This window comes from Coturnix japonica, chromosome 4, assembly GCF_001577835.2.
Source record: "Coturnix japonica isolate 7356 chromosome 4, Coturnix japonica 2.1, whole genome shotgun sequence".
In the NCBI taxonomy this organism is placed as follows: domain Eukaryota; kingdom Metazoa; phylum Chordata; class Aves; order Galliformes; family Phasianidae; genus Coturnix; species Coturnix japonica.
Window position 1 is genome coordinate 60,109,302 of NC_029519.1, and position 21,223 is coordinate 60,130,524.

Consider the following 21,223-nt stretch of genomic DNA (forward strand, 5'->3'; position numbering starts at 1 on the left):
TTTAATTCATATTACTGCAGTTCATGAGGCATTTTGGGATCGTATGTGCACATTAACTGCAAAAGCCCCAAATTTTATTTAGCATTTTTGTAAAATATTGACATGTTATATATGAAATCTAATGAACTCTGCACTTATCTCCAGATTTTGGGTTTTGAAGAAGTGTTTCCTTAAGATACTTCTTGGCAGGAGGATTAGCTAGTTGAAAGTAATGTACGACATCGACATTTTCTCCTGTATCATCAGAGAAGTGCAAGTTTCTTCCTTTATTAGGTACAAAGTAACAGTCATTAAAACAGTCTTCTCACTCCTGCTGCTGGTGGTATCTGGCACAGGAAGGGAAGTAACATGTGCTTTATGAAGCTCACAAGTATTTGCTGTCAGTAGAGGAAGACCAGACAATCTTGAGCTCCAAATTAAAATTTTATTTATTGGAATGCTTCTCTGCCCATTTCCCCAAACACTCTGATTCTTGTTTCTTTAATGGACCTATTTTATTGTCTAAGTTCCACTTTTCCTGGCAGCATGGCTGTAGAAGTCATGTAGATTTATTTCATTTCATATCCAGTCTTTGCTCTGTTCACTATCCACATTTCCTCTGCTGAAACTCAGTCCTGTGCCTTGCCCACCCAGTCCTGGCTTTCTGTGCTCTGCCTCTATGATCTCTGTTCTCTCTTTTAGTGTCTGCTCCGTAACTCCTTCAACCCTACTAAAAATCCAGATTCTTGTCAGAGCTCTTCTGTTTCTAGTCTGTCGACTCACCCCTACAGCATCTTTTGTGGTATTCTTAGCAATCAGATGGCTCCAATGGAGACTCATCACTGGAGTCCACTCCCACTGTTAAACTCTTTCATGCAAGCTGCGTAATTTCAGTTTTATTCCAGCTTCACACCCTAAGAAGAGTTTTGCCTTGAGCTGATATCCTTTTAAGAGGAGGTGTCTTCGTGGAGTGTGGTGAGGGGAGGAAGAAGGATCAGAGGATCCTACTGTGTCCATTCCAGACATGACCCTGAAACTGTTGTTGAGGGTAGAAGCTTGACATTCTTCTTTTTCCAGTTGCTTTGCTTCTTTTCTGGGCATAAGGGCTTTCTTTGAAGAGTGCCATGTGTCTATTTTTTTAATTAAAAAAAAGAAAAAAAGCAGAGAACATCCTTATTACAGGAAGGGCGTCTTTTAAAGTTTCAGCCAGTGCTTTTCTATATGTTATTTTAATGGCTTAGATACTTACAAGTCCTTTTCTTTAATGGGAAAATAGCAATCTAATTGTGTCTTAGTGTATTCAACTTGAGGTAGGAATCATACGTTAAACTTCATTTGGTTGCATTTTTGTCAATGCTTTGTAGGAAGCTAAACAATGGTTTAACACTTGGAAGCAAAGTGCTTTGTAAGCATGAGAGATATGGTGCTACATTTTATCTGTAAGAGTTATATAACTTTCTTGGGCTACTAATTACTTTTTAAAATGGCTTTTGGGAACATTATTTAAAATGTTCATATTTCCTTGTTTTTACTCCTGACGCAATGTCAACAACTTTTGGTTTTCTCTTCTAGGCTGAACTGGAAGCTTTTGAAAACAGATTAAAAGGACGAAGAAAGAATAAGAGGAGAAGAGATGAAGTAGAAATTGAACAGTCTTCATGGCAAAAATACAAAAACCTCATTATGCTGCCAGTGTTTGGAGTTGCTGTTGTGATGGTTGCTTGGCTCATGGTCTACAATGGCTGAATCATCTCAGTATTCAATATACCTCAGTTGGGCTTTAGGTGGCTATTATTCGTAGAATGTTTAGTTTGTATGCCACACAACTTAATATGCATAGATTGTGTATGTACACTATTTGCAAGGAAAGTGAAGAGGAGGGAAGAAATGTCACCTTTTGTGTTATTACATTTGCAGCACAAAGCTGAATTCAGACACTGAAGATAATGAAATAGTAAATTTTAGTTGACCCTGAAGTGCTGATGTAATCTGTCTGAGCTGCATTAACATCTTTTCTATTAATATATCATTACTTATCCTTGTTGCCATTTCAAAATATTAAGAATAGCTTAGTATAAAATGCTTTATTGAATATTTGTTTCTCATAAAATCAACTTAGTGTATGGTTAAATATAAGTATTTATAAGTTAGTCCCTTGGTTACATCACACCACAATTTCTGTCCTTCACAGCAGTTTTACTTGTAACTACTGAGGGACTTCAGATCATTTAAGTTTTGAGCATTTCAATGTGGTCTCTCACATTGAAATTTTCTTTAGAGGAAAGAAATGTGAAACGTCTCTCAATTCATCTATAGTGCAAATAATTACATTGGCCCCTCGGGAGACTCTTTCTTTTTAAGTGTTGTTTTTTCAGTGATTGGTTCCTCAAAATCAAATCAACTGAAGACTTGATTTAGTGGATGGATGCATACACTGAGCGTAGGTGTGAAGTGCTTTCAGCATAGTCTCATTGTTTTCCTTGTAGCCAAGGGCAGAAAAGCAGATTGAAATTAAACTTAGAGCATTGCTTCTATATTTTTATAGAGAACTGTCACATTTGAATATTTGCCTAGATGTACACAAATGTAAAGTAGTTGAGTAGTGTACCAGTACAGCTATATGTTATTCTGAAGCCATCTGGATGGTGCTTTCCAGTAGTGTATGAACTGTCTAGCTAATCCTTTAAATATTTGAATATTACTGACAGTTTCAAATGCCTTGCTTTGGGAAATGGAGTGATAGGTAGAACCGTCAGGTTTACATGGCTTTGAGATTACAAGAAAAGCTATATGGTCTCAGCTGAAGGGCTGCAAGTTAAGTTTGAGGTGTAGGGGAAGAATCAGAAGATGATTTTATTTTATTTTTTAAATCTCTGCTGGAAATGTTATGCTGATATTTGAGCAACGGTGTGTATCCAAAGAGTGCTTTACAAGATCCTTTGAAAGAAGAGGTACAAAGCTTGCAGTTGTTGGAGTTCTGACTGTTTGTTTTCCTCCCAGAGCAATTGTAATTTTAGCATATAGTTTCTTTGCAAATGCTTGCAAAAGCTGCAGGACTGTTTGTGGGAAGGAGAAGAGAAAATTGCAGCTTGTTTGAGAGCTCTTTCACTCAGTTTTAGCCTACATTTAAAAGGAGTCGATCTGAGCTGATACCCAAATTGGAATTATGGTTCAGCAGCAGGAGAAGCAAGAAAAGCTACAAAAGGCAAAAAAAAATCTTGGGGAAACCAAGTTTGGTGAAAGACAGATGAAGAAAATTTGGCAATTTTTGGCAAGATTGAGTGCTATTTGGGAGGATTATATATATATGTTTATATATATATAAACTGATGATAAAAACTCTTACTGATTCTGTTGTGGTTTCTTAGGCTGTTTAAGTATGTAAAGTGTGGAATAAAAGTTAGCATAGAACTGAAATTTCACCAGGTGTTTGAAATTGTATCTGTTGAATTCTCTTATTTCCTAGCATAAGGAGTGAATCATTTCTATCCTGTTACTTTAACTCTTTTCTGTAATACTGATGCCTGCGAGGTAATTGCACATGTAGGTGTTGTTTCTTTACTCAAGTGAGGTGATGCCATTATGCGACTGCTTGGGCCTATATTCTCCCATCGCTGAGAAAAAATAAGGAGGGAGTTTTTTTCTTTGTTTGACTGAAGTAAAACATGATTTATTGTCTAAAACTACAAAAAAGAAGCTTTTGTAGCTGGAATATTTAGGTTAAGGTGAATGGGAACATTGTGGAAACAGCTCTTGTTTTATGTGAACGTAAGCCATTTTTCTATGTACTATAAGCTACTTCTTTGAAACAAGTACAATGTAAAGTTTCTCTTTGCCTCTGTGGCAAAGAGAAGAATTCTCTACAGAGCTGTAATAATGAACTGCACTTGAGTTACATGTTTGAAGTGGTTCTTAGTGTACTTTTCTGCATATTTTGCATTATTTGTGTGACATACTAGAAAGGAAAAGACTTGCTTCCATTCGACCATCTTTATTAAAATAAGGAAGCATACAGATCCCTAAAATTCATTCCATTCACACTTGTGTATGTAAGCATGTGTTCCCTTCAGAGATTCATCTCTCTCCTGAACCTTGCATATGTGAAAAAGCCATAGTTTTGAAACTGTATTCAAAATAGTTCTGCCTGCTGAACCAGATAGATGTTTGTTGGCATAAGAAGGTGCGTGGGCTCAAGCAACCTTCAGTTTTAATGAATCTCTGTCTTCTGTTTGTTGCTTTAAAATTACTTTTACAGTTCCTTTTAATATTTCCCTTTTGTTTTTGATTGGAGCCCCACACACTGCAAGCACAATGGTTGCGAAGTAAAAGGTACAGACGGAATCATCTGGTATTCGGTGTGTATGAAGTATTTAGGTTACAAAAAGATACTTTGAGTGCTAACAGTTGACAACAAATAAAAGGCAAACTGATAGATGTACATCAGAACTAATGATATAATGTGACCTGGTGTTGGAGGGATATCAGAGATGAGCCTGATGATGGGCATGCTTCAAAATATGTAGATACGTGTAAAATAAAGAAAAAACCAACAGCCCCAAAATAACTAATAACTTCTGGGTTGGTTTTTTTGTTGTTGTTCTGATTCCAAACACGTTCTGGTTAGCACTAATCTCTGTACTGAACTGGGGTGATTACAAGTTGTCAGTATTTTGGTCTGGAAACTCCTTTGGGTGAGTTTGTTTCCCTGTAACAGTAACGAGACTTTTGTGTATGTTAATTTAGTGTAAAAATCAAATAATACAATAAACACATCCAAAACTACTTGAACATCTGTTTGTTTTCAAAGGCCGGTATCAAAAAGCATCAACCTCCTCCCAGGTAATAACAGCTGATGTGCAGGAATGGAAGTGGAAGTTCTAGTCATGCTTTTTCTCCCTCCTTTGGCAGCAGTAGTTCCCACTGCTCAGATTAATACTGAAGTTACGTAATCACGTTCCTTCATGGCGGTTCTAACAACGGCTTGGGAAGCCAATTAAGATAAAACAAATGGGAGTGGGTTTAGTGGATTATTGCTTTGTCCTCATAAAAAAAAATAAAAAAATAGACACGTAACTGATTTATTAGACATTTGCTCTGAGAGCACTCCTGGAGAGGGAAATGTCACTATGCAGATAGCAAAATTTGTTCTTGAAAGCTTCTATGCGTGATTATGGCTCTAAAGCACTGAACTCGGAGCGCTTGCCATCTCAGCAGTTCTGGTTCCAAAGTGTATCAGCGCTGCGTGCAGCTTCTCTGCAGGTGATGTCTGGGTTGGAGCGCTCAGCCTGAGGATGCTCCTGTGCCAGGCAGCAGAAGTTGGAGCCGTTTGGAAGCTGCTCTGGTGTGTGGTGTAGGATGGGGTGGGTGTTCTTGGGTGGGTGTTCTTGGGTGGGTGTTCTTGGGTGGGCAGGCTGCATGTGACCGTGGCAGCAGTTCCTCTCCCAGTATCCCTTTTCTGTTCTGATTTCTTCCTGGTTATTGGGCACGGGTGTTTAATTTGCCCTCTTTTTTAGTGAGTGGATGGTTTACATTTGCATCTGCCCTTCCACTTCAATTTGGTCAGTCACCCTAAGAAAGGGAAAATGAGATACTGTAGAGGTCTGTATTTAGTAGGGAGGGAAATGTGAAACTTTAATAATAAGTCAAATTATATGATAACTATGAGGTGTGCTTCATTTCCTCTAAAGGTAATGTTACTACTCTGAGTCGACATGTTTATATGTTCTACCAGAAAACAAGTTCCTACCAGAACTGGTGTATCAATATTGAATCAGAATCAAATCATAGAATCCTTAAAGAGTTGGAAGGGACCTTTAGAGGTCATTTAGTCTGTCACAAACAGGGAATATGAATATGGGCCATGCTACTGAGGGCTGTGGCTTAACTCAACCAAGTGTTATTTAATCTAAATAATTGTTCCTCAGGCAATATTTCTCATAAAACTGCCAAAAGCAGAGCTCAGCTTAGGCTTCCTCTGCGTGCTGTACATTGGCTGAATCTTGTTAGCTATGAAACAGCATCAGGGTGGCTTTCCAGCTTGAGTGAGTTGCCATGAGGCTGTGAGTAAAGATGGGGTTGGGGTTTGGAATTCATTATTTCTGTTGAGAGAATGCAGCCTCCCACCAAGGCCAGGCTGGCCATAGCCTGAACCGTACCTTTTCATTTTTGGTTTTCATTTGCTCTCGCTGTGGTTTTCTCCACGGGGCTAATGAATCTCTGTAGAATGCTGTAACAATAAATTTTGACTTGATTCCTTTTGTTTTTTAAATCAGTGTAGCCTGTATTATTTATGTTACACAATGTCCAAATTGTCTAATGCATCTTGCTTCTGTCTTCTGCCTTCCTTTTCCTACTATTTGTGCAATTGTTTAAAAAGAAAGAAGCAAAAAACCACAAGGCTGTACCCCCTCCAGAGTAGACTTATGTTGGGTAAAAGGGTGCGGGACTGAAATACGGTGGGCAAGAGTTGAGTTCAGTGGCGTTTCAGAAGCACAAAATGCCCCAGCTTTACATGCGAATTAAAAGTGACGCACCCTACAGCCGAAGATAAAGTAACATATAACTGGAACAGAAGCCGGCTAGGAGCTGAGAGGGAGTTTTTGACTTAAGGTTTGCTTATAGGTATGCCGGCATCTGAATGGTGTCATCCTGACTGACAGCCAGAATCGTGATCAGGGATAGAAGCCATACTCATGTCGAACTGTTTTAACGTTTTGAAGGACTACTTCAGAAGCACTGGGACACACACACACACTAACAACGGGGAGCCCTTCAGCTCTCGCGTGTAATTCCAGAACGCGGTCCTGGCGATGCTATTTTGTGGCTGCCGGAAGGTCCCACACTGCTCCAGTGGTGCCGTGGCGTTTGTTGCTGAGTTGAGCACCGGGCTTGACAGCTCAGAGATGCGCAAACCCTCGCCGACCGTGACTTCAACGGGATCTCTCTCTTTGGAGCCGAGGAGAATGCGCCAGGGAAAGGCACTCCTCCGTGCTCCGAGAAGGAAGCGCCGGGCCGCCGGTAGGCACTAAACTTCCTATCTCAAGGAGAAGCGAGAGTCGCTGCGGGCTCCAAACCCGCACAAGGAGCAGCAGGGAGCCGTGCGCGTTCTCTGCCACCCACGGCAGCTCCAGCCCGGGGACACGGAGCTCAGTACGGAGGAGGTCGGGGTGGGCAGGGCCAGCCCCGGAGCCGGGTGAGCCCCCCGCTGCCAGCTGGAAGGCTGAGCGGCGCCCACCTCAGTCGCCCTCCCCAGGGGACGGCGCTGAGGGTGAAGCGAGCAAGTAGGCTGTCCCTCAGCCCGTCCCCAAGGGTAGAGCCTTTGTGTGGGAAAGGGGTGGGGATGCGGCGGTTTTCTCGCGGAGGTTTATTATTATTGGGCGGGTGGAGGGGGAGGGGGGCGCACCGAGCAGACAAAATGCGGAGCCCCCCACTCCGCGCCCGGCAAGCGCGTGTGCGCGTTCGGGAGGAGGGCGGCTCGGCGGCGGGGGCAGAGAAGAGTAGGGGGACGGGAGAGAGCGGAGAGAAGCCGGCGACAGCGCGAGCATGCTTTCCATGCAACAGTTCCCTGCCCTACCCGCGGAGGAGGAGCGCTACCGACAGGTCCTCTCCGCCAGAAGGGTAAGGCAAAGCCGAAAGCGCCGGCAGGCTGCGACCGAGGACGAGCTGCCCGTCCCTCGCCGCTCTTCTCTCGTTCCCTGGGGCTCGGGCGGGCGGCGGGGTGCACGGGTCAGCGTAGAGTGGGGAGTCCCGTACCCGGCCTTGTCGCTGGAGGGAAAGAGCGAGGGTCGGGGCTCGCTAAGGGGACGCGGTCCGGAACGGCGGGGAAGAGGTGGCCGTCCGCCCCACCTGCCTTGCGGAGCTTCGTCGCCTAATCTGTGCGCACTGCTGCGCGACGGGAACGCGGAGACGGCCGAGCTCGGGGCTCGCTGCGCAGGTGGGTCGCGTCACCCACGGCTCCGTGCTCGCCTCCTGCCCAGACCCGGCTCCCACGGAGTCGGCGGGGAAAACGAAGTGTGCTGACGAGCCCGTTAATTCCTCCTCTCCTATCAGTTCAGCAGCCGGAGGTGCGCAGAGCCCGGTGGCAACAGGTCCGGTCGGGCTTTATGAGTCTAAGGCTGGGGTTTGGCCTCCAGCGGGACCCGGCCCGTGACCCCATCCTCGGCGTGGAGCCCTCCCGCCGGACACCTCGTGCCGCGGCTGTACGCCCGACGGCACCGCCGGTACCGCCGGAAGGTCATCCCTCGGAGCGACACAGAGAGGGGCCGGGAAACTTGAAGAGTAAACGAGCTGTTAGTCCTCGCTGGGAGAGGCAGGATACCCGAGCGACTGCGTTCCCAGCTCCCCGCATGCTCCCCAGCGGGAAGACCGAGGTGGAAGGGAGGGTAGGCGGCCGCGGGGAGAGCCGCTGGTACGGGGGCCAACGCGCTGGGGCAGGGGGACAGCGGCTGCCCCTCTCACCTCTGGCCAGCGAGCAGGTGTCTGCCCGAGGGGTCACGCCGCAGGGCGGGCGTGCGGGAGCGGCTGGAGGCTGCGGGCGCTCCGGTGTCAGGGCACTCGGAGCAGCACCGCGCACTGCGTGACCCAGCGACGTAATGCACGCGATTTGCCAGCTTCGCGCTTTTGCACATGAAAAAGACGGTGGCGGAGCTTCCTGCGCTGTGAAATCGTTCCATATGCGACACAAATGGCACGGTGGCGTTTTTAGAAGTGTTCCTAAATAAGGCAAGAGTACTTTAATTGTATCAATTCTCCACCCGATTTAAAACGCAGAATCCTTGGATACGTTTCATGGCAGGCAGTTAATTAATTAACGATTTTAATGTAAAACTATTAGCAGTCTGGCTGGGGTGGTGAAACTCTAAGTGCAATCAAGTACCTGGAGCTTTTAATGCATTCGTGGGGTCTCTTGGGAGGACTTAGCTTTCAGCAGTAAAAATGTAGGAGTGGATTTTTCCATACGGCCACTTACATCCTCTCCATGTTCTCAAAGATGGTCCCATCAGCAGTACTAAACTGCAGTTCTTAGTTATTGTCTTGTATGTATATTGTCTTGTATATTGTATATATGTATGCCTCAGTCTGGGCTGTTACCAGCCTGTCAGTTGCTGGACCTGTTGGGGTACAGGCACAGTTGAATGGCAGTATCAGGGGATATTTAGGTATCGCCTAAATGTTTACTGCAATGAATCACAACCACGGTGCTTCTCTAAGAGGTGGTAGCATTGTCTGAATGCTCTGGTCATCTGCATTCTGCACAAAGCTTCTCTAGGGGATAGTGAAGACCCAAACACTGTCCAAAACTTGTTCAGGAAGGCAATGCTTGTGACTTCCCCAGTGACACTGAGGCCCTTCAGCCTTGTGCACCATCCTCACTCCTCATGCACTATTAGTGCAGCCAGCAGCACTTGTTTTCCTGAGTGGGCTCTTGGGACAGTGAGCCAAGTTGCGCAGCTCACTTTCCCAGATTAGAGGAATCTGCTTGTAATCTATTTGTACCTGATAGGACCATCAGGGCAAAATGTTGTGGGTGCTTTTTTATTCCCCCCCCCACCCTCAAGTCTTTTGGAGCCCAGAACTATAACACATCAAAGAAAGCATTCACCTCCTCTCCAAAAGTCTTTGCTGGCACTCAGCTGTGTGCCTATGGTAGATAACTTGAGCATGTGGTGAATCAAGAGTAGAAGGTAGCTTCAAATATGTCACAAATGAAAGTGTTCTCTAAAATGTGCAGTACATGCTGGGCAGCTTAATGTACCTGCGACTTTGTTTATCCATTGCTTATATATATAATGATGTTTGCAGATATAAAGGAAAGACAGGACTGTAAGCAGTGCCAGTAATTATTTAAAAATGCATGCTTACTTGCATGTAGGAATGTTTATTCTTCCATTCTTCCTCCTTATTCCCCCTTCCCACCCCCCCTCCCATCACTCTCCCTCTCTTTATTTATTTATTTTTCTTTTTTGCTAAGCTGGCATACATGTTTAAGTCTTAGCACTCTGCTCCCTCGAGGAACATTAGTGTCCTGTTGTTATAGCAAGCCCGTATATAGTTGTAGCATTCCTTCTCATTTGTGTGGCCAAGGGAGGAGCGTTCTCAGAGGCCGAGGTGGATAAAGAATCACTTCTGTTTTCTCTGTCAGAATCAACAGAGAAGATGGGTATGCAAAGCAGTGTTGGAGTGCTTAGACCTGGTGAAGAATCCCAGCAATTCTTGTGCTTACCACGACTCACGTGGTCTAACCAATCAATGCTGAATTCTACATGAGCCTCTTGTGCCCAAGTAGAAAGCCAGTGCTTCCATAGATGTGGCCCAGTGGCTCAGATGGAGGCCGAGCTTCAGGAGGAACTTCAGGCCATCCCAATACAGAAGGCACAATGCAGGGACTGAGGCACTTCCTAAGGAGATGGGAAGCTGCAGCTTTGACCTTCACCTGGATTGGGGGCTACAGGTACCAGGACTTCTGCTTTCAGGCTGAACAGGGTGTGCTGTGAGGCAATTACAAAGGTGCTATTACCTGGTGTAGTTGATCAGCTTTTAAATATGGCATGTACTTCTACATTGAGTGGGAAGAGCTGAATCCTTCAGCATGTCAGGTGTTATTGGCAGATCATAGAATGGCCTGGGTTGAAATGGACCAAAATGACCATCGAGTTTCAACCCCCCTGCTATGTGCAGGGTTTCCAACCACCAGACCAGGCTGCCCAGAGCCACATCCAGCCTGGCCTTGAATGCCTCCAGGGATGGGGCATCCACAACGTCTCTGGGCAACCTGTTCCAGTGCATCACCACCCTCTGTGTAAAAAAACTTCCTCCTAATATCTAACCTAAACTTCCTCTGTCTCAGTTTAAAACTATTCTCCCTTGTTCTATCGCTGTGCTTATGTCCTATCAGATGTTAATGAAGCCAGAGAAAGGCTTTGTTTTTGATGGCCAGCTGTGGTTTGGCAGTGCTGGGTGTCAGGCCACATGCAGTAGGACAGTTGTAGGCATGCACATACAGCCTGGACCCTTCCAAATGTGGCACCTCTTGATTTTTAATTGCCTGCAGCCAAACAACGAGGAAGAGCTGTTGCTGCCGCCCCCGGCTCGCAGCCCCGCGACAGACGAGCATGACGCCGGCCGCATCCCTTCGCTCTATCCCCCGCCCCTCTATAAATAACTCTTGCCGGGCTGACCCGTCAGATTCCCCCTGCAGAGCGGATCCCCTGACCCGGGACGCCTGCAATGGAAAGTCTGAATGCAAAACATACCGTCGTAAAAATAGCGCAGCTGGGGAGCCCCCTCCGCACGTCCTGGCGGTGCCGCTCCGACCCGCCCGCTCACGGCTCATCCCGGGACAGCGGCTCTGCTCGCACCGCCGGCCCTGAGGCGTTTGGCCGCCCTGAGAGCCCTCCCTGCCTGATGTAGTACCATGATGCTAAATTCTTCCCCACCCCAACCACCTTTTAACTGTCAGAACTGGCCCTTCTGGCCAATGCTTTCTAATCGTCCAACGCGAAAGAAGTAATGATTTAATGTCCTAAATGCACCACCAGCAACGAGACAACAGTTTAGCAAGGACTTAATGCTTTAAAAAGAGGCGAGGAGCTGCCTCTGAGGTAACACACGAGATGTCAGTTTGTTCCTCTGTTGCATGGAGGATCATATCACTGAAGGGAGTGACTCTCCTCAGCTGTGCTCTGAAGCTGCTCTAATTTAAAGAGATGCTTGTCGTTATTTATTTAAGTATATAATTAACATGCTGCTATTTCTGGTTGTTTTACCTGCACAGTTTGAATATTCGAATTAACAGCAGCAGTGAACACAGAAATGTGGTATTTGGCAGTTGATGTGCTTCCAGCTTTGGTGTATCTACATTGCGACCCCTGTGGGGTCCTGATGGAGGAGAAACTTAACAGGAGTCAGCAGGTGTGCTCTTGCAGCCCGGAAAGCAAATGGGATCCTGGGCTCCATCAGGAGAGGGCTGGCCAGCACGGACAGGGAGGTGATTGTCCCTCTCCACTGTGCTCTTGTGAGGCCCCATCTGGAGTACTGTGTCCAGGTGTGGAGCCCTCAGTACAAGAAAGACATAGAGATTGTGGAAAGGGTCCAGAGGAGGGCCACGAGGATGGTCAGGGGACTGGAGCACCTCCCCTATGAGGACAGGCTGAGGGAGTTGGGTTTGTTCAGCCTGGAGAAAAGAAGGCTGCGGGGTGACCTCATTGCAGCCTTTCAGTAACTGAAGGGAACCTATAATCAGGAGGGGAGTAAACTCTTTGAAAGGGCTGACAATAGCAGGACAAGGGGAAATTGTTTTAAGTTAAAAGAGGGAAGATTTAGGTTGGATGTTAGGGGGAAGTTCTTTACTAGGAGAGTGGTGAGGTCATGGAACAGGCTGCCCAGGGAGGTTGTGGATGCCCCGGCCCTGGAGGTGTTCAAGGCCAGGTTGGATGGGGCCCTGGGCAACCTGATCTAGTAAACATGGAAGTCTGGTGGCCCTGCTAGGCAGGGGGGTTGGAGCTTCATGATCCTTGAGGTCCCTTCCAACCCGGGTCATTCTGTGATTTTGTGATTCTCTTTCTCAAACCTGTAACACTCAATTCTGACATAAGCTGAACCTAGTGTTTAAAAAAAATGAATGTGCTAAAATCTTCCATGTCTGATCTTTTTTTGATACCCAATAGATTTAATTTAGCAGTGTTTTAATAGCAATAGTAATAGCTCAGATTGTCATTGCCCTTCACCTCATACTACTCTTTATTTCAAAATAGCCTATGCTGTCACTCCAATAGTACTGAAAGTTACTTGGGAGCACTTTCTAAGAAATGAAACTTATTTTTCCCTTTCTGCCTATGTGTGAAGCAGTAAAAAAAAATCACTTACCTGCTCCTCATTAGGTTTCAGAAATGAGTCAGGGCAGTTTTTGGAAACAGAATGGCTGATAGCACTGAGAAGCTTTGCATCCGAGGCCTCTTCAATCTGTGGTTCTGTATTCAAATAATAATGGAGTAAACGTGTAGTGTCTGCTCAGGAATTCCCTGAGGTATTGATGTGCTCTATTTTCCATTGCTCGTTCTTCCAGCGTCATGTCTTTTGCTGTATGGATTATTTTTCCTGTGTTAAAGTGGTCATAGAACCAGTGCAACCTGGAGATTGTAGGTGCAGAACATGCTAGCAGTTGCCAGGCTTTCCTCAGTCTTCTCCATTTTTCCATTTGCAGGAAGAAACGCAGACAGCCGAGCCCACCTTGCTTTAATAATGTGTTCATTCTTGATGTCGCGCAGTGCTTAGAGACAGACATTGCTGAGAGTTGGGTTGCTGTTTGGAAGATGTTGGTTCCATGCAACTATGAAAACAGGATGGATAATGTATCTGAAAGAATATTGGAAATTGCAAAGTATCTTTATTTATTGATCTGTTGCTAAATGATCTGTGGTAAGCATGCCACAAAATAATTCAGCAGAAAATGCCTTTTTAAAACACAGCTTTGTTTTTGCTCAGCTGTTTTAAAGATATAAGTTGAAGTAATATATAATGCATGCAGACAGGTCTGGAAAAGAAGTCTGAGGTGATGGTGGAATCTGTTTAAAAGTCATTAACAATTCTTCCTCTCCCTTGCGAAGTCAGTGTATGTAATAGTGTTGCTAGTGACCTGGAAGGTCTAAGAACCCAGATGGTTTTCATTTGCTTTTTCCTCGTCACAGATAGGATTATTATGTAATTCTTGTAAATTTCCAGTGAATATGTGAATGGGAGGAAAACTGGCATCTGTTCTAGGGATGACAATGATGCTGAATAGTCCTAGCCATAAATACAGTAGAAATTTTCTTCTTAGGCAAAATAATTCACTAGGCTGTTATTGTTTCAAAGACTTAGATGGAAGTTTTTAATCCCATAAATCCATATATGATCCAAAAATCTTTGATACTATATCAAAGTCATAGCCAAAAGCTTACACCCATGTAAGTGCCTTGTTAATATGCTTCAATCTTGAGTTTTCTGTTCCAGCTCATTGTTTCATAACTCAGACTGTGACAAATAGGTTTAATCCCTAGTCATCTCTTCAATTATTTCTGTCATAAGGCACTGATATTTCCAGAAAACACCCTTTCTTTTCTTAATTTTCTCCTATTGAAGCAAAAAGCTCCAAGGCGATGTTTCTGAAAAAAAAATAATGGTACCCTATTGAAAAAAATCAATGCATTTTAACCTCTACATTTTGTACTTAGTAGACTATTGACCTGAGACATTATGTAATTCCATTTTCATCTCTGGGACAAGGACAAATAACTATCCAGCTACGCTGAACAGACGAAACTTTGCTTTTATTCTAAACCACAACTTTACTTTGATTAATATTGCTGCGGCTCTCATCCTTGGTCCAAGATTCAATTATGTTTTTATTCACAATTCAGAACAAATAATTAGCATAAATTCAAAATTACACATTCAAATCTAAAATTTTAATTTCCTCTAAGCAGAACATTATTTTGTGAGAATAGCATTTCCATGGATAAGAAATGCTTGAAACATAAGAGACAAATGCTTTTAAGAAGAATCTTGCCATTTCTGTACCTTTCAATCCAGATTAGTGTTCAATTCACATTGTTGAAAGCTTATGATTTTAAATAGTTAGGTAACCATACAATGAGCAATAGGCATGGTAGGTATATCGTATACTGGTTGACTTTGAGTTCAGAAGGCAGAACATACTGATCAGGTATTAATAGGAAAAATGAAGTATATTCATTCAGGATGTCTAGTTTTCTTTCTCAGGATGGGCTTTCTGGTAGAATTTATGCACTGCTGGTGATCAGTGCACTGACTGTGAGTCACAGGGCAGCCAGGATTGCTCTTTGCTTCTTCTAAGTTTCTTAGCTTGAAAATTGTTTTCAAGAGGGGGTTTTCCTCTAACTGGACCCTTCTACCCCTTTAAATGATTTATTATTTTTTTTGTAGGAATCTTTTCCTTGGGACAATTTAGGCCATGAAGATTTTTTTTCTTTTCTCGTGGTTTCCACTTTTGTTTTCTGGTGCTAATGGCTCATGGCAACTGCTTATTGAATTCTCAGCAAAACAAGAACTTGAAGCCAGTACTGTAAGCTTCACCCATGCACTCTGAATTAAGATGCTCAGCAGTGTATAGCCAGGGAACTGCCATTGCAGATCTACCTGCTTAACAAGCCACCGTGCACTGAATGTGTAGGTATCCAGGAAGGAATATAAGTGGTTCAGAAAAACAACATGACACTGTTTAAACTTCACATGAGTAATGTTTGAAAGCCCTAGAAACTTGAAAATAAATAAATCCCAAAGCATAAATTCTGTATTAATTAAAGATTCATTTCCCGCGGACACTTTCCTGCTGCCTGCTGAGGTAGGCTGAATTGATGTTCTTGTTCTGAGAAATACCAGATAATGCTAACCATAGCTTGGTTCTTAAAATGAATGCCTTCTACTTTAGCTTTTGAGAAATCTTTGATATCTTCCATATGCTTACTAAATCTTGCTTTGGTTATGTGGCATGGCAACATCACACATCTTCGCTACCAGCTGTTATTAATAAAGAAGTGAGAGCTTAGCATTGCAGTGTTTGCCATAAACTCAACTATTTCTTATTCTGACAGTTCTTGAAAATTCAACCATTCCATTGTAAACATGGGAAAATCCATTGTTGTAGTTACAAATTCATATCAGTGAAACTTATAAACAATTGTAAATACATGTAATACATAAATATGCATCACAAAGTTACTCAGCAGCACTTCTTTTGAAAAACGAAGAGATTCAACGATACTACTATTGAAGACATGGTATAACTATTCTCCCATAGTGATAAATACTCTTTATTTTTTTCTCTTTTAATTCATACAGCAGTACTCACTCTATTCAATGGCTAAATAGTGCATCTAAATCTCTTTTTAAGTGAGATGAAGAGCAGTTATCATACTAGGTATCATGCTAGATATGTGAAATCCAGAGAAAACATTTCTATCTCCTCTGCTTTCCATGAGACGTTAAGAATAGACCTCCTGTAGTTCAGAACCGAGGTCAATATTTTGCTTGTGAATACTTTTCTGATGTCTAAATCTAATCTTTTCAGGGAGACCAATCACTATATTATTTATTTAGACAAATTTAGGTATCAAATAGTTTTCCCAAGTACCTTAAGTACCTCCAAAATCTACTACATTACCCAGAGAAAACACTGGAGCCTTTACCCCAAAAATGAATGCAATGAGAATAAATTCCTCAGAGCTACATCTGTCCTGGCTGTAGTGCTTATATCCGAGTGACCAACTTATTTCTTCCTCCCTCAAAGCCTTCAGAAAGGAAAGAGTGAATTGTGGAAGAGATGGCCCACCAGGAGCTGGCATTCTCTTGAAATAAATGTGTGCTGTATGATAGTAACACAAACACAGCAGCATGGCATTCATATGCGTGTGTCATCCCACATAAAAACCCTGATATGAGTTTCTTGTTGCTGGCTCTGACAGCTGTTAGTGCCTCAGCTAGATGATTCAAAGATGGGCATGTTTAGAAGTCTGCAGTCATATTCCAATGCAAAAGCTTGACAGGTAGCAGTGCAGGTTCTCAAACACCCAGAAGGTACACTGCATACATTAGGATTTTGTTTTAGTAAACTTACCCTTGGAACTTTCTTGAACTGAAGCTGGATCAGAACCAGAACTGCATTGTCACAGAGCAGGGTGAGACAAGTCTCTTCTGAGCTTCTCATGCACATCTTTATAATTTTCTCAATTCCAAAATTGCTTCGGTGTCTCACAAAACTGCTGAAATTATTTGTTATGAATCAAGAATCCCAAAGCTGTACTCCAGAAATGAATGAAAGAAAGAACAGCAAATGAATTTTAGTTAGTCTGAATAATGACTTCTGGTAATGGTCAGTTTGGATTTTTACTTTGCAGTCTCATGTTGGATTAATAATAGCTTCAAAGATCAGCTGAACAGAAGAGACCAATGGGTCTCTGCAGTAACCTGAAGTGCAAACAACCACCTTACTTCACACACTGTGTCTCCCATAGGAAGCATCTATGATTATCATTACTTAAAGTGAAAACGAGAGATGGGAATCTTAAAAGCATTTCAGGTTAACTTCAGCCGTAAGAATCCAGCTGAACACTGCATTTAGGATCAACTATATATTTCTGTATATTTATTAATGGAAATAGAGTGAAATAGGGGGCTGGAGCATCTCCCCTGCAAGGACAGGCTGAGAGAGTTGGGACTCTTAAACCTAGGGAAGGCTCCAGGGGGACCTCGCAGCTTGCAGTGGCACCTCAGTGCCTGAAAGGGGCCTACAGGAAAGCTGTGGAGGACTTTTTATAAGGATGGGTAGCAACAGGATAAGAGAAAATGGTCTTAAACTGGAAGAGGGTTGGTTTAGACTAGATATTAGGAAGATGTTCTTTACTGTGAGAGTGTTGAGGCACTGGAACAGGTTGCCCAGTGAGGCTATTGGTGCTCCCACCATGGAGATATTCAAGGTGAGGCTGGATGGGGCTTTGAAAAGCCTGGTCTAGTGGGAACCTATAGCAGGGGGCTTGAAACTAGATGATCTTAAATGTCCCTTCCAAACCAAACCATTCTATAATTCATTCTAAGATTCTATGAAATAAAGAAGTTCCCAGCTTTATATGACATCTTCCTTAGTTGAATACTTTGTATTTCAGTCTGGGGGAATGACTTAGTATGTCTATGTGCCAGTGGTTAAAGTAAGGGTAAGCCAGAGTATTTTATTACATAGTTGGGAAAGGAGGCCCTGTCATCTCAGTGAACTTGGAATGTATTATGTCAGTAATGTGTGATTTTTCCGAGGATGTGGAATTTGCTGGGGAAGTTAAAGGATTACAGCGAGCTTGAACTACTATAAAAACCTGATACATTTCATTTTGCAAATAATAATTCATATGTCAGTAACATGCTGCTAATGTTTACTGACTTGCTGTATGAAGAAACTATTTTCCCTCTCTAAACCGCACTATTTCCTTTTAGAATAACTATGTCACTTTAAAATTAGTGGTATATACTCAAATCTGAGTATTGTATTTGCAGACAAAAGGTGCTCAATGGCCAAGTTCTGTTGCTTCCTTAATATCCATTCTTAAGATGATCCATTTCAGCTTGGCTCTCTGATTCCTCTGACATTTGAAGTGAAAAATTGTGCAAAACCTCATTTCCAGTGACTTTTTGTCCTGGTTTTTAGCACATGACTTTGTTTGTTCATTTGGATGATTTATCTTAGGCTTTTTGCTTGTTATAGCAGACTATTAAGGATGGTGATACATTGTTTTTTGTGAATGGAAAAGCACACTGCTGACTGTCATGCTTTCACATGAACTAGACAGGTCTGATAAGAAATGTAGAACACTTGTAGTTTCTCTTACTCACTCTTAGGCATTTGAAATATTGTGCTGGTCGAAAGAGGATCTAAGAATGTTTAAGTTTATTTTTCAGTTCTGTCTTATGTTTAAACACTGACAATAAATATGTTCAGTTTTTGCTCTGTAACGGTGAGAACTGGGAACTCTCTTCCCTTAACACAGCAAGGAAAACCGTAAAGGGGTGACACAGTCACATGAATCTAATCCCTAGAGCTTTAAGACTGGCATCATGAGAGTAGATAATATAACAAAAGCTGACACCAGAGCACTGTTTCAACTTTGGAATGGGAATAATATCAAGGACATATAAAGAACTGCATAGCTTTCATAATCTAACATTTTCCACACATCAGCTATTGCTGGATGGCAGATTCCCCCATAACACAATTAATTCTACAAGGCCACATATTTACTGTCCTCGAGTGACATTATTTCTTCATTTCACAGTAGTATTTCTTGTCTTTTTTCCCCGCCCCCTTCCACTTTAAACACTGCACAGTGCTTTAGTGCTTGTTTTGCCCAAGTTACTTTAAATTTGTGACCCAGAAGTTGACACAGAGATCCAGCATGTGCAGAAGGTACTGACTTTAAACTGTCAGCTCTAATGATATTTCCGTATTGAAACATCATTTGTTAGCTTGTGATGAGAACAACAGGACATATTTTTGCCAAGTGCTTATACTGTGATTCAGATTGTTTTACAGATTAATAGCTTAGATAATTTTTGTGTCTAAAAGGAAAACTGTGCTACTGTGGGCTTTTCCTCCATAAACATTAATGTAATTTGTCATTTCTGGGTCTTAATATCACAGGCATGTTATTGGAATGACATCCTTGAGATCATTTTGTCCCCATATCTTGCAGAAGACAAGCTATGAAATTTGGTCCAATCAGATTTTTTTTTTTCATGTTGTTTTTCCTTAATTGCAACCAACACTTACAGAACAATATTCAGATAGCAGTCAGTGGCATTTCGCTAGGGACAGAGTGTTTTAGCTGTCAGAAGAAATAATCTGATATTTTAAAATCATCTTGTATTCAGACTAAATTATTGTTTAATACAACATCAGTTTTAAAGGAAGTGACTTGTTGCCTCAAAACCCAGACACTGAAATTTCCTACCTATACTGTACACTGCATTTAGCTGGAAAAAGTCTTTCTTGAGTCAAGCTTTCTAACATCAGTGGTAGGAAGGGAACTTGCACCAGTATTCTTCAAGAACTGAGAATGTATTTTGGTCTACTACTGTGTTAAATATATTCTATGCCAAAACTGCTAGCATTTAGGTTTGATCTCTTTCAGTCTACCCTCGAGGCTTCTGCTTCAAAGTCTTCTTGCTCTTCCCTTGAAAAGAGGGATAAGAACGTATCTAGAAGATACCTAAGTCTTAGAAACGTAGGGAATGGTTCACAGTAATTACTGACCTCAGAGTTTTGAGAGACAAGTTTTTATTTCAGCCATTAAATTGGAGAGCAAAAGTAGGCCAAATAGTACCCAGTGAATAAGTGTGTTCCCTTCTATAGACCTTTTTTTTTGGTCACTTCCAATATCTATGACTCTGTTTGGATTCATAGCCCCTTAGGAATATTACTCTTTGTAAGTCACTGCTGGGGCTGACAACTTTCAAGTTTTTAATGAGACTGAAGTTCACCCTTCTTTTCTTACCACTTACTGATCTAAAATTAGGCTACCAGGAAGACACAAAATTGCAGTGGTACCCTTGAAAATCCTTAGGAGTAGTGGTGGTCAAGAAGAACTAGGAAGACAAAGCAGGACTGAATTTGATGAAGATACCATTAACTACTTAAAGCACTTAAAACTGGTACTTGTATTCTTCGTGTATTGCAGTATTTGGTGGCAAGAGGAAAAGAAACAGTATCTGGAAATATGTAAAGAGCAGGTAAAAGGCATTTATATTTATCTCTAGGACTCTTCATTAAGTTCTCATTGATGACATAGGAACCATTAGCATTGCCTCTAGTTTTATTTTATATTCACCACAGAAATTAATGGAAAAAAACTTTGAATAGATATAGAAATGATGGATAATTAAGGTTATGCTTGCTGAGTCACTAATGATGATTTCAAATAGGTTTAGTGTTTTTCATGAGGTCACTTCCTGTGGAAGGGAAAAATACAACATGCTATTTATTTGCCTGTACTTACTGTTGTACAAAACAAGCAATTGAAAGTGCTGAGAGGAAAATCTTTACCAGTCAAACGTTCTTTTCTTGAGCAGTCATTGACAATATGTTTGGGGTACAACAGTCTCTTTAAATCTTTGGCAGTAAGTTGCCAATACAAAGACTGGGATTTTTTTTATTCCTTTTAGGAGTCAATAAGAGAGAAAAATATATTTAAAGTTGTCCTTTAGTATAAACATTCAGTTGAAGTATTTAGTATCCACAGTGCCAACAAACTTAAAAGAAATTCTCACAGAAACAGGAACGTACAAGCAAGAGATTTCAGAAGCTCAGTAGTCTGTGAATTTGATAGTCCTGCTCCCTATTATTGACACAGCAGGACTATGTTCTTTTTCACAGAATATCAAGGGACAGTGTGATTCACGAGGAGCCTATGTTCAGATGGTTGTGATACTCTACTGAACTGTGGATCTAATATTCAGGCTGAACAGGGAATTGAATTCAACAGCACCATTTCCTGAGGGAACGCTGTAACCACTGTACTGTTAGAAAAGGCAATTTAATGCCATTTTCTCTTTTTTGGCTGTGCTTTCAAAAACAGTTGAAAGTTGAAGTTAGGGCAGCTGTGTTTTGGAAGAGTTGTATTCAGAACAGAGCTGTGCTATTTCTGTGCTACCTGCACTCAGACCTCCCAGAGGGGCAAGATACAGACTG

At 42.4% G+C, this 21,223-nt stretch overlaps 2 protein-coding genes across 3 annotated transcripts in view; both read left to right on the forward strand.

Moving 5' to 3' along the window:
- Nucleotides 1-4,761, forward strand: part of NFXL1 (nuclear transcription factor, X-box binding like 1) — a 44,849-nt gene extending 40,088 nt beyond the window's left edge. The window contains exon 22 of the mRNA XM_015862239.1: nucleotides 1,552-4,761. Within this exon, the coding sequence (XP_015717725.1) occupies nucleotides 1,552-1,725 (174 nt within the window). The 3' untranslated portion in view covers nucleotides 1,726-4,761. The remainder of the gene's footprint in view (nucleotides 1-1,551) is intronic.
- A 2,667-nt stretch (nucleotides 4,762-7,428) lies between these two features.
- CORIN (corin, serine peptidase) overlaps nucleotides 7,429-21,223 on the forward strand; it is a 118,162-nt gene continuing 104,367 nt past the window's right edge. The window contains exon 1 of one of the 2 annotated variants that reach the window (XM_015862236.2): nucleotides 7,429-7,596. In XM_015862236.2, coding sequence (XP_015717722.1) covers nucleotides 7,522-7,596 — 75 coding nt within the window. In that variant the 5' untranslated portion in view covers nucleotides 7,429-7,521. The remainder of the gene's footprint in view (nucleotides 7,597-21,223) is intronic. The other variant, XM_015862237.2, reaches the window with a different exon arrangement.